Source organism: Barbatula barbatula (genome assembly GCF_947034865.1).
Source record: "Barbatula barbatula genome assembly, chromosome: 1".
NCBI classification, from domain to species: domain Eukaryota; kingdom Metazoa; phylum Chordata; class Actinopteri; order Cypriniformes; family Nemacheilidae; genus Barbatula; species Barbatula barbatula.
The window spans coordinates 24023169-24036080 of NC_136766.1; the positions used below are offsets into that span (position 1 = coordinate 24023169).

The following is a 12912-nucleotide window of genomic DNA, read 5'->3' on the forward strand; positions in this document are numbered from 1 at the left end:
CTGCTGGCTGCGGATTTATTTGATCTTTCCTAAATCCAAGCCGTACGTCACGGAAAAAGGCAGAAAACTAGATCAGTAGAAAAAATAATCTTCTACTAAATTGAAGACTGTATCTGTAAGCAAACATAAAGTATGTTTGAATCATATGATTGAAACTTAATGGATGAAGCTTTCCTTTATCTTTTTAAATAGATTTTTCATAAAACAATGCAAGCACCGCTGTTGTTATAAATCACAATTCGTTTTGTGGATTCAAACAGATTACACTTAAAGCATATAACCCACCACGTGTACCACAGAAATGAATGAAACTTCAAATCCCTTCAAGTCTTTTTGAAGACTTGGGCTTATACAATTTCAAGCGTTACATTTTCAATGCCCATGAGAGTCCCATACATGCACGTAATAGCCAAAAACGTGGACATGTGCTTAAATATTTTATGTACTTAGAGCAGGTATTACTATACATAAAACTTAGACTAACATTTCACATAAATGGACTTCACAAAGCTGAAGCCAACAGAACAACCATCAGTGCCTGACCTGAGTCTCAATAGGACCAAACCAAGAATCTTCTGAAATCTACAATGTAAAACACTCTGTGAATAGTGAAAGTTAAAATAGTTCACATGAAAAGACAAACGCCTTATTTTTACGTTTTCACGTATTCTGTAAAAATATCTGTAAACCCATCAATATTCTTACAGCTGGGGTGTCAGAAAACAATGTAGAATTTGTTTTTGTAAAGTAAAATTACATGTTTTTCGTGTAAATTTACCCTGACGTGTGTTTTCAGCATTTTCACCTATTTAAAATTTTTTAATATATAGAAAATGTAATAAATTTAACCTTAAAAAAGCAGGGGGAAAACGGTCATATCTCAGCAGCCGGGGCGCCATAAAATACTCTATAAAACATATTTATTTTAAAGGAAGATTACATGTCCTTCATGTTATTTTACACCTACGTTTCGCAGTCTACTTTGGTGATTTGACATTTTTTTACAATATGTGAAAATTCTGTAAAATATACTTTTTTACAGTACTAATGTGCACTGTTTGGGTTCAGACGTATATCACTGAGGCACTCTACAGACAAGCACTAGTTACATTTACTTCCATTATAAAATATAGCTAAAACTATAGATAATCTGTTTAGCAATGACATTCTGTAACCTATTCTTTGTCAATTCAAGTTACAATAACTTTTGTGGGCCTTGTTAGTGAGCTATCTCTCACAGTATCAGCTGTGCCCCTGCCCCCACTGGCCCCCTCTCTCTGTCTCTGCCATGGCCTGGACCCCAGGAATGTCACACTCGCTCAGATAAAACCCAACAGCTGTAAGGAGAGAGAGAGGGTGGCTCTTGCTATTTATAGAGTTCATTCAGACTAGGAAATCTTTCCTTCTCTTTCCCGTGGCGTGGTTGTACCTTCTGGATCTCTCTTCTGAAAGTTCTAGAGAAGCTTCACGTTGGGGGTGCCAGTTCAAAACATAAGTAGGGCGAGCGCGGGGAGAGCAGATAAACAAGCGAAGAGTACCGTGATATACCGAAAGACGACGTGAATCTCAAACAGGCCAGCATGGCTTTACTTTGTTACAACAGAGGCTGCGGAGATCGATTTGATGCTGACAAAAACTCAGATGGTATTTTCAAGCTTTTATTTTGCTTTTATATTATCAGTGGAGAATGTTGAGTCTTCATTTATTTATTCAAAACAGAGTCGTCCACTAACTGTGTGAAGGAGTTCTGATGGTCTCAGAGATCTTGGCTTTGAGTGTAAAACTCATTTTGAAAGCATCATTTGTTAACAACATTTCACAATCAGAATTTACAAAAGTGATGGATTGACGGATTTTTGGTGTTAAGATAAAGTCTAGGGTTGTCACATGTTGATTTAGATGTTGTCATTAAATAGTACATCCATAAATAGCCCTTCCCAGCGGGGCTATTGGGCACTGTGTTTGGTTTGCTTGTGGACGTACATAAAATAAGACTGGGATTAAATGCAGGATCTCCAATGTGTTCTGTTTTCTCTCACTGCCTGAAGATGCCTGTTGCTTTCACCCCGGTGTGCCAATCTTCCACGATGCCTTAAAGGTGAGCACAAACTCAACAGTATCACATTCTCAATACAGACTATTGGCTGCTCTGTTCAGGCAGCTGGAACTGGAAAAGCACATCAGTGGTGTGTTTTTGTGTGCTTGTTGGGGTGCCAAATATTCATATTGTGCTGTCTGTAGTTCTTTGTTTTGTTTTTTCTCCTCAGGGCTGGTCCTGCTGTAGAAAGAGGACGACAGATTTCTCAGAGTTCCTGTCAATCAAAGTATGCTTATATCTTGACAGTTTAATATTCCTCTGCTTTTTAATGCATTGCACGCAGTAAATAAAAAAGTCGTTGAATGTGGCATCCTCAAAATGTTAAATATAAACTTGCATAGAAGGTACAATATCTTACCAGATACACCCTGATGTGTATTCAGTGACTTGTCATAACACCTTGCTGAAGTACAACTGCAGTGATATAATTCTTTTCATTTCATTTATTCGTGTAGCCGATGCGTTAAACAAGAAACAGCCGATACATTACAGAATTCATAATGTCAAGCCGAGAATAGGTGAAATCACTTAAATCAGAGAGAAAAATTATTCTTTTCAAATGTAATAATGGTATTCATTGTGGATTTTGTACATCATTGCACACATTCTCTTGCCCTCTGTGCTCATCCTCAAAGGGTTGCACCCGCGGGCGCCATAGTAACGAGAAGCCTCAGGAGCCGCTGCAACCAGAAGTGACCACCGATAAAGGAGATGTGAAGCAGCACAATGGAGTAGAAATGATCTACCAGGGACCCAAATCAGCAGAAGCTCTGGAAAAGGAGAGACCGAGGTACATCTACATATAAATAGGTGCAGAGAGGGATGTCTTGTCAAATGTGCAAAACACACATTTTCACAAAGGCGGGTAGAAAAATGTCCGAGAGTAATTGCATCTTTTGCTGACAAGGATTATATTTTAGTAGGGATCTATTGAAGCTCTTAAGGTGAGGTTTAACGGAATTACATATCTAAGAAAAATGCATTTTATTGACCAGCCCATAGTTAAAATGGGCCACTAATGCAGTATTGTAAAAAAATCACAATTCAGTCTCCCCCCACACTAGATTACGCAAACAATGGTATTGTAGCCATGCATTAAATGTCAAACCCAGTTAATGATGCCCGAAATAAGCAATGTGCGCACACGCTCATACAAAATAATTGATTGTAATGTACAGTACATGCAGCATATGGATAGTTGACAGACTAATACGCAAATTGGTGTGATGGCAAACATTTAGAAAAAAACCAAACAATGAAGATAAATCTCTCTTATGCCGTTTTTCATTTGATAAATACAAATATTAATCGTATAAAACAATGTCTGTTTTCTATATTTTGCTTTGTCACACCATTTATTTGTCAAGTACCCATATGTAGTGCAAACACACTCGTCTTCCTCACATTCAGTTCCAGTGCGCAGATATTAAGAATAACATTTCTATCCGCCTTGTATTTTCTCTTTAAAATGCACCTCGTGTTGATTCTTTAGACAGACTGTGACATGTTTTTCAATTTCTCCCCACAGTTCGGATGAGCCAAAGTCGAAGCTGAAGGTGAAGATCTCTCCATCTCTGGCTCAGATTGCAGAGAAAATGGAGATCACTGAGAGAGAGAAGAGAGAGATGTTAGGTGAGCATTTTGAGATTGTAACCTCACAGTACAGCATGTACAGCAGGTCACCTACGCAGAGTGTACCAGTAAACACAGTCACCTGCAGAAATGTTTTGGCTTTTCTATGCATTTACAGTACACGGTCTCTCTCTTTACACCAAAATACATTCCCTCAAACATTCTGTGCTGATAAAATCCATTGTTAACCGTATTTGTAAGTCGCTTTGGAAAAAACAACCAATTGACTTAAAGGGATAGTTCACCCAAAAATGAAAATTCCGCCATCATTTGCTCCTCCTCTTGTCATTTAGAACCTGTATGACTTTCTTTCTTCAGCAGAACAAAAAAGAAGACATTTTAAAAATGCTGGTATCCGTACAACGGCGGAACCGATTGAGTTGCATTGGTTTTGTGTCTATAGAATAGAAGCAAATGGGTTTCGCCGTTGTTTGGTAACCAAGATGTTTCAATCTTTTGTGTTCTTTCGAAGAAAGTCATAGAGATTCGAAATGACAAGAGAGCGAGTAAATGATGACAGAATTGTTATTTTGGGTGAACTATCACTTTAAGGGCATTTCAGTCCCCATACAAATGTAGCTAATGTAAAGTCCACCGGTCATGTTTTATCACTCTAGGGCCTATGTAAAACCCTGTACTATTGCACATTTGAGTTTTTCTGTATTTTCATGTCAAATTTGGTTACTCTACAAATATCCGACTTTCGGTTCATCTCCTCTTTTCCACATCTTCCCTTTCTGTCTGATAGAGAGTGAGGCCGTCTTTGTTGGAGTCCGGTGTAAAAACGCAGGATGCAAAACAGTAAGTTATTGCGTGAATGCGTTTACTTTTTTTCTCAAGTCCTGAGGGACAGAATAAACTTGCTACTGCCCTGTACAATTTTCATGATGCAGTTTTGCTTTCAATAATGCAGAAACCATGACGCAAATCAGCCTGCTTGACATGTTATGATGCCCTCTAATGGTCACAATGAAGAATAACATGGCAGCACTGCGTACAAGATGGATTCTTTTGTGAACTAATCCAGGCCCCTTGAATCAGTGTAAAAGGATCAACCTTCACCTATCGCTTGTTTTATAAGAACAGAATGCTTAATGGACAGAGCGTAGATGAATGGCTCCTGTTAAATGATCTCTTCTCTGGGAAAAGATATCCCGTGGTAGTGGATTAGTTCGCTGAGATCCTGAAGGTTCATCATGTAAATGCAGTGAATGTTAATTACTCACAGGAGCTGTTCTCTGCTCCAGGCAAGAACCGGATCCTTGTATCGGGATAATAACATGATGTTGAATACACTTCTTTTTTTTCGCCACTGAGAAATGGCAAAACATTCAGCTCTGCGGCAGCTTCGTGTTCATTTATCTGTTGAGAAAATGCAGAGAAATGAGTTTGTTATCAGGTGTGAGGGCTGTAAATGAATGAGAGCGAGCTTGTGCTTATTTGAGCTTGAACATTCAGGTGTATTATACCTTTGCTTTATAGTTTTACTCTAGTCTACTGTAAATATACCGTACGAGTTACTGAAAGAGTGTAGGGACATACTTTTGAACGCATTATGTGCAGTATAAGAAGTATAACAGTTTGCAGGTAATTTTGTGAATGATCCAATTGTATTTGTGTTTAGACTTATCAAGGTCCAGAGACTGATGCAGAGGTCTGCTCTCATCATCCAGGAGTGCCAGTTTTCCATGAAGGGTAAGAAACTTAAGCTTATGTTACTCAACCTCTACCCTATTCTTATAGAAAATGTTGTTAATAGCAATGTATTATATAAAGAAACAAAGATTTTAAATAGAAAAGTGCTCATGATAGAAGTATAATGTTACGAGACCGTCATTGTTGTTTTCATGAGAGGTGTGATGTGTGATAATTCATGTCTGTCAATCATCGTCCAGATACAAATATTGGAACTGCTGCTGCATAAAAACCACTGACTTTAATGCTTTCCTGGATCAGAAGGGTTGCACTGCAGGCAAACACTGCTGGATCCCAAAAAAGGTCTTCTGGATCTTTATGATCCTTATTTAACAAAAGTGTATAAAAATTATTATTCCGCATTCATACACACTGAAGTGTCAGTGTGGATGGCAGAAAGTTGACTTTGGTGTTTACTTCAGGGCAAAAAGAAGGTGGCTTGCCGGCATGATTGGCACCAGACTGGAAACCAGGTCGTGATTACAATCTATGCAAAAAACTCCAGGCCAGAGCATTCCTATGTGGAGGCAAACCGCACGGTGGTAAGTTACACATAACATGTAACATGCACAGTAACTAAAAATGGCTCCACATCATTGTAACATCAGCGTCACTTTACACACTGTGAGCATCAAAGGAGTCAAAAGCACTCCACGTCAGTGTCCGAAGAGTCAACGAGTCCCTCAAAAAGAGTCAACAAGTTAAAAAGGAGTGACTCTCAAAAGTGTCAGTTTCCATCCGCAGAAAACTAAATCTGAAAAGAGCCACCTTACATCAGCATTAAAATAATCTTGAAAGAGTGACTCCACATCAGCATAAAAGTAAAAATGGGTCACTTTACAGCATCCGAAGAGTCAGAATCATTTTACACCAGAATTAAAAGAATCAGAAAAGCATAAAAGTAAAAAAGTCACTTTACACCAGCATCAAAATTCCAAAAGATCAGCATCAGAGGTCAAAAAGAGTCTGAAAAGAGTCACTTTACATCAGCATCAAAATAATTATAAAAGATTCACTCCACATCAGCATAAAACTCTTGAGTCACTTTAAAGCATCTATCGAGTCTGAAAGGTCTGCATCAAAAGATTCCCTTTCAGTCAGCATCAAAAGAATCAGAAAAGAGTCACTTGACATTACCATCAAAGGAATCAGTCTTAGTCTTGTGTTACCCGTCGCAACATCTCTAAGTTACCTCATTGTCTATTTAAAAAAACTGTGTCTTCGCTCCACGTTGCCGTGACATAAGGCAGAAAGTAAATAAACGCCTCACAGAAAAATGACACGTGCTGACGTGTCTCAAGTTTTACCCATGCGCAGTACATGGATGTAAGCGTTTTCAGATGTTTCAGTGTGGATGTGTATAGTGTAGACGAAAAACGAAACTCTAGTGTAGACAACCTCTTATATCAGCGTCAAAAGAAAGAAAAGAGTCACTTTACATCAGCATTTAAAGAATCAAAAGAATCAGATAAGAGTCACTTAACATCAGCATCAAAAGAATAAGAGTCCCTCTACATCAGCATGAAAAGATTCAGAAGAGTCACTCGTTATCAAAAAAGTCAAAAAGAGTCACTTTACTGCATCTAAAGAGTCAGAGTCAATTTAAATAATATTTAAGTAAAAAGAGTCACTTTATATCAGAATTAAAAGTCAGACTCACTCACATCAGCGTTTTAAAGATTCACTCTACATCAGTAGCAATAGCATGTTGAAAGATTTTTGTGCCTTGAATCAAATCAAGTAATGTTTTTTTCTTTTTGTCATCTCTATCTATCTGCAGTTAACATGCCATATTCAGTTTGAGGGGGACAAAGTGTTTCACAAGGACATCCACTTATGGGGGGTAAGATTACTGTATTAACAAAGTCTTTTATGATTTTGCACCTCTGTATTGATCAGAAAAATATCTGTAATAATTTCCACTGTAATTTGTACTACTGCACCATTTAAGTCTTACACCAGAATGCAACAGCCAACAAGCCTTGTTCTTTCAGGTGATTGATGTGAACAACAGTTTTGTAAACATGGTGCCCTCTAAAGTTGAAGTGACCATGAGGAAGGCTGACGCTGTAGCCTGGGGAAAACTGGAGGACCCCAAGCACAAACCCGAGCCGGAGGTCACCAACGAGACGAACGAGCTGGAACAAGAAGATGCCAAACCAAACTGGGACATCTCAGATGATGACATCAGTGAGTCAGACTGGGAAGACGATGAGGAGGACAAGAAAGACACCAAAGAAAAGAAAGAGGAAAATAAGACAGATGATGAACCTCCTGAGCTAGAAGAAACCGCTGATGTTCCCCCAGAAAAATAACACTGTGTTGTCAAGTGTAATCTATGTATTTCTTTATCAATAACACATGGTGTTTATACAGTACAGCGATAGGGCTGCTACTTTTTGCTAAAACCGTTGTACCCCAATTTTGCACATCAGGTTCAGAATATACATGTTACTGTACGTTCTTAATTGGACCTAAAATGTGTTAAGTAAAACCCATTTTCTGTGAAACCAAGATAATAAACGGGAACACAGATCAAACAGCAATGGCCACACTTTATTTCTGCTTCGAGTCAACAGCAACAATCCTGAAGTAGGTTTGTGCAGTCAGTCAGCGCCCATGGAAGCTTGACTGCACCCATATGGCAAAATATTTTAAATTAAAGGATAAATAATACATTTCATTCAAGTAAACAACAGTAGTCTTGACAATGAAATGGGTACCAGCGAAAACAAAGTCAATCTCTTTTTGTCTGTTCAAATAAAAATACATTTCTGTTCATAAAAGAATTGCCTTCTTCTTGTACCTGATAAACACAGTCCTATAACCAATGGCTTGATTCGTAGACATGATAAAGTGATGCATTTCTGCACCAAACAGCAAACGTCGATCAAAACTAAACAGCACACAGCAACAATTCATCACTCATGAGGAAATTTTCAACGAAAACGTGCAAAACAAACAGTTCAAAATAAAAATACAGTCCATCATGTAAGTGCACAGTCAGCACCATAACTGTCAATCACATTTCTGTATCAAGCCCACATTTACAATTTCTTTATTTTTGTAGAGAGCAATACTGCTAGACTTTGGCTCACAACTAAGAAAACAAATAGGTTGTCCAGTATGTATATTTATTTGAATGGAAACGTGTACCATTGGAATTTTGATAAATACTGCTTGCAAACTATACAGCAATACTAAGATCAAAGTTCAAGTTTTCTTCACCTCTGCACTTCCATTTACAGTAAGATTAAACCCTGAAAAGGGACAATGTCTGAATAACATTCATAAAGTTTGATTATAAACTCTCTTGTAACATAACTGATTCCATGTATTTTCAAGATAAAACAAACACGCACAACCTTTAAGTTCTTTTTTCAAAGATTTGTTTTCTATTTTAAAGTGCAAGGCGAGATACATTTTGAAATGTACGACATACAGGATCACTTTCTTTCACCAGATTTCCCTGCAGAATTAAGGAAAGTATAAGAAACAGGTCACTTTAAACCACTGCGCTCCATTTACTGACTTGGCACAAGATTTACGGCACTGAAGCTTCTAGAACAACTGCTCAATTGACACACCATCACAGCTTGGCTGACGATCAAGAGAAAAAGAGAAAATAGACCTTTTTTTCTGCATAAGGGCATGAAAGGCATGCAGAAACCCAGATGGTCTTCTTCTAGAGATATACACAGACTAAATGCAGATTTCTAACTATTATGCAATTTCGACGAATAATAGGTCCACCATACATTCATTCATCAGGATATTCATTTTTGCTTTTGTTTCATTGTCAATACAATTTTTCTGCATGATTCGGTAGCATTTTGTTCTTTTCTTGTTCAGACGGCGACGGGACGTGACAAAAATACGTATTTTTGTTTTCTCTGAAGAACAAAGAAAGTTTTTGTCTGACGGCTTGAATACTTAGGAAAAAAGATGAAAATAAAGTTTATCATGCTTGAGAACTGCATTGTTGAAACAGAAAGAAAGGGGCAACGCCCCTCCAAAAGAAGCTCTCAATGGGGGGGTCGGAGTACGATGTCTGTCTGCGCAGGTGGCCTCACGCCCTTGTCTATCTGGGCAAAAAGCAGCATCCCATGATCCTCGCGGTAAAAGTTCCGGCAAACCATTTTACTTCTTCAGTTGCCTGCAGAATCTACATCACAAACCCCCTTGATGTCCCATGTACCTGATGGGGGCATACAAATGTGTTACTAAATCATTTATAGTTAATAATGCAATGTTAAAAAATATTCTTTCTTTTGTTGGTTCAACGTAAAACGGTTGCCTTAAAGACATTAGTCAACTCAATGAGAAATTAATTGATTTAACAAAATGAACTTAAAAAATAAGTTACTGGTTGCCTTCAAATTGTAAGTTGAACAAACATTTTTTTACAGTCGGCTGCCACGATTCAATAATACACTTTTATTTTTTATATTTTGTCTTAGAAAGGAAGCCTGTTCGTAATTGGAAGGAAAAAAATAAATCTAGAAATTTTACGAGATGATTTAAAATAAGTAGTGTAGGGAAGGAAATGTCTCTTACAGTACCTGAAAGAGAGCTGTTAGACCGCTGCTTATGCAACTTCTCTCTCTCTTTCTTCCCCTTGGGTATCATTTTCAGCTTCATACTGCTTTTCCCACTTACAACGGGCAATTCCTGCAGGGACATACACACGAGAAACATCAGATCTATAACACTGAGACACGGCTGGAAATCTGCCTTCAGGCTTATCAATAACTCATTATAAAAGCTCCTGGTAGCTCTGTCTTGAAAGGTTTGTACATCATGGCTAAAAATATATTTCGTATTTTTTAAAGAGAACTATATTCTACTAAATTGCACTATATTCACCAAGGGAAAATGATGTCACCCAGAAAGCACTCAAAACTGCTAAACTTACATCACATGGCAGCAGTTTGAAGTTATAGTTGCACTCGATTACATTATTACTATTTTCCTTGCTTATAACATTCCTCTGTTGTCTGATATCGATCACAAAATAACACAAAATCAGACCTAAACAGTTTAAAAAAATTAACTTATTTTCTCCCTGTTTTTTATAAACATTTACTCCGTAACTTTTATTCAAAGTCACTTAGTGCAGCGGGTTTTTTTTCTCCATTTATTTATCATTGGAGTTTGGGTTCCTCGTCACAGAGCCCTATTGGCTTGCTCACTGGGAGACTGCATTTATTAGATATTATTATTATGAATAAAAGCACAACGCAGGAAGAGGACCTGATAGAGACCAGAGGCTGTTACTTTTTGAACGAATGTCAATGGATTAGCTAAAGAAGAGTCATAAGAGTATCTCTGCTCGAAGATCAACGTTAGGTATGGAAAACATGGCACACCTCCTTAGAGCAGTGCATGCTGGGACAGATCCAGTGAATATCCTCCAACTTGTGTAACTCGGCGCTGAGACTGTCCACCGTGGAAAGAAGCTCCTCTTTTTGAGAGGTCTCCAACTGCTACACACACAGTACAAAACATTATCATACTTCAGTCTGGATCTGAGCCTGAACATGCCAGAGAAAGCAAGAGATTAACAGTGATGTCTCTCACCAGTAGTTTTCCTTCCAACAGCATCTTGGTCTCTTGCTGAAGGATTTTACTGCTGTTGACAATGTCTACTGCTGTACTGCGACTCAAACCCTGCAGAGAAACACACACATGGCTCTAAATTTAGTTTGACTTTCTGACAATCTCTTGCTGTTAGTGATAAACACACACAGTGTTGTTAGTTATTCTTCTGTTCACTGGTCAATACGGTTCATGTGGAGAACAGCTTGAGTGGCTAAATACAAACATAATGAAGCTTCGGTGCTAAGAGAACTATTGACACTTAAAGGTCCAGTCAGTAATATCTAGTGGCAAGGTTGCAAATCACAACCAACCATTACCTTTTGAAACACTACGATGGCAACGGCTGACAGAACATGGGGAATTATGCAAGGGGACCTGCGGTGTGTGTAGATAGAAATCGCTCATTCTAAGGTAATAAAACGTAACGCTTCATTGTGTACGCTCTTTATACACATCTGAAGGCATAGCTATGTATATTACATTGCATTTATATCAATGTAAGATCATCCCAAAAATTACACACTGGACCTTTAAAGGTGCACTTGTTAACTTTGACTTTACATATAAATATGTAAACCTTTTTCGAGAATTAACGGTCCAATTTTTTGGAGGATAGAAATGCAATGTAATATATTTAAATATCTCTTCAGAGGTAAATAAAGACCTTACATAATGAAGCTTTTTATTACCTTAGAATGAGCCATTTCTATCCACAATTTTACAATTGGTTTCAGTAGCTCTAAACAGACAAACTCCTCTACAGAGCGCGTTTCGTGAATACCGCGTTTCGCCATTTGGTTTATTTTTAGTCCTAATAAATGCGACTTCAACTATTTCTAAAGTGCTTATTTTATAAAGAACGCCGCTACCTCACATGCGGCAGTGAAGCAGTCCCTGTATAGTGTGAATTATTGATTGTCGAACGATCGATATCCATGACTTCAGCACGAGCGCCATGGACAGCACCTGGTAACGTGGGACGGAAGAAAGTAACCTACTAGGGTGTAGTTGGGGCAACACGCCTAGAAAAGGTATAACTTGAGTTAAGGAGTCTTTGTAGCGCGCTGAGACAATGTTATAGGGGAACGGAGCCCTGACCCGGGATCAAATCAGAATCCAGTACTTTCTGAAACCTTGCTTTTCTGCGCACTGACATACATACAAATATCCACCTGCCCAGTGCACAATACTTTTTCTGACAATTCATCAGTAATTATTTCTGTGTTTGTTATTCACATATGCATACATCCAGATATCCGTGTTTCACCTCAGGGCTGGAGGGTTTGGAGAGAAATGATTCGCTTAAAACCGCAGCACTGGCGTTGACAGCATGAGCCAGCTCCTGCTCCACCACCTTATGACTTTTAGCCACCTCGCGAATTCTGCAAAACATTCAACAAAAGCGTAAGCACGACTGTCACGTATTTAAGCCTTTCATACAACTACAAACTAATTTACTGTAATAAGTAACTGCAATAAGAGTCATTATTAAATCTGACTAACCAGCATACAGTTAATTTCTTCATTAGCTCAACAATTTCTCATCAATCAAAAGCTTTAACTTGTGATTTTATTCAGGTGTCATCATAGTCAAACATTTACACAAACACACCTGTTGATGAGTATGTCGGCCACTAAACCCAGCTGCTGAACCTGGGCACATTCTTCCTCTGTTAGATACTCCATTGACTGCTGGGAGTTCAGTCGAGGGCGTGGAGGCCGGCTGTCACCTTTGCGTTTGTCCTCCCATGATTTCAGCGTGCTCTCGAATGCCTATCACCATAAAAACATCCAATATTGACCGAATGCTGAACGTCTCATGAAAAATTGGTAGCTGGTGTATAAAGGCCAAATCTAAGCTGTCGGAGCTGGTTAACAAAAGTTTG

At 38.4% G+C, this 12912-nt stretch overlaps 2 protein-coding genes across 5 annotated transcripts in view; one reads left to right on the plus strand and one right to left on the minus strand.

The window, feature by feature from the left end:
* Window positions 1-1317: 1317 nt before the first annotated feature.
* On the plus strand, window positions 1318-8207 carry LOC306898255 (cysteine and histidine-rich domain-containing protein 1). The gene is made up of 11 exons (XM_079463580.1): window positions 1318-1644; window positions 2049-2098; window positions 2268-2324; window positions 2734-2888; window positions 3627-3730; window positions 4479-4531; window positions 5355-5425; window positions 5626-5728; window positions 5848-5967; window positions 7206-7268; window positions 7420-8207. The coding sequence occupies exons 1-11, from the start codon at window positions 1581-1583 to the stop codon at window positions 7738-7740; spliced, it is 1161 nt and encodes a 386-aa protein (XP_079319706.1). The 5' UTR covers window positions 1318-1580; the 3' UTR covers window positions 7741-8207.
* Window positions 7962-12912, minus strand: part of LOC306898233 (diacylglycerol kinase delta) — a 49748-nt gene continuing 44797 nt past the window's right edge. For 3 of the 4 annotated variants that reach the window (XM_079463547.1, XM_079463546.1, XM_079463549.1), the window contains 6 exons: window positions 12639-12799; window positions 12294-12408; window positions 11006-11095; window positions 10795-10911; window positions 9988-10096; window positions 7962-9623 (listed from right to left, as the gene is read on the minus strand). In XM_079463547.1, coding sequence (XP_079319673.1) covers window positions 9574-9623; window positions 9988-10096; window positions 10795-10911; window positions 11006-11095; window positions 12294-12408; window positions 12639-12799 — 642 coding nt within the window. In that variant the 3' untranslated portion in view covers window positions 7962-9573. The remainder of the gene's footprint in view (window positions 9624-9987; window positions 10097-10794; window positions 10912-11005; window positions 11096-12293; window positions 12409-12638; window positions 12800-12912) is intronic. The other variant, XM_079463548.1, reaches the window with a different exon arrangement.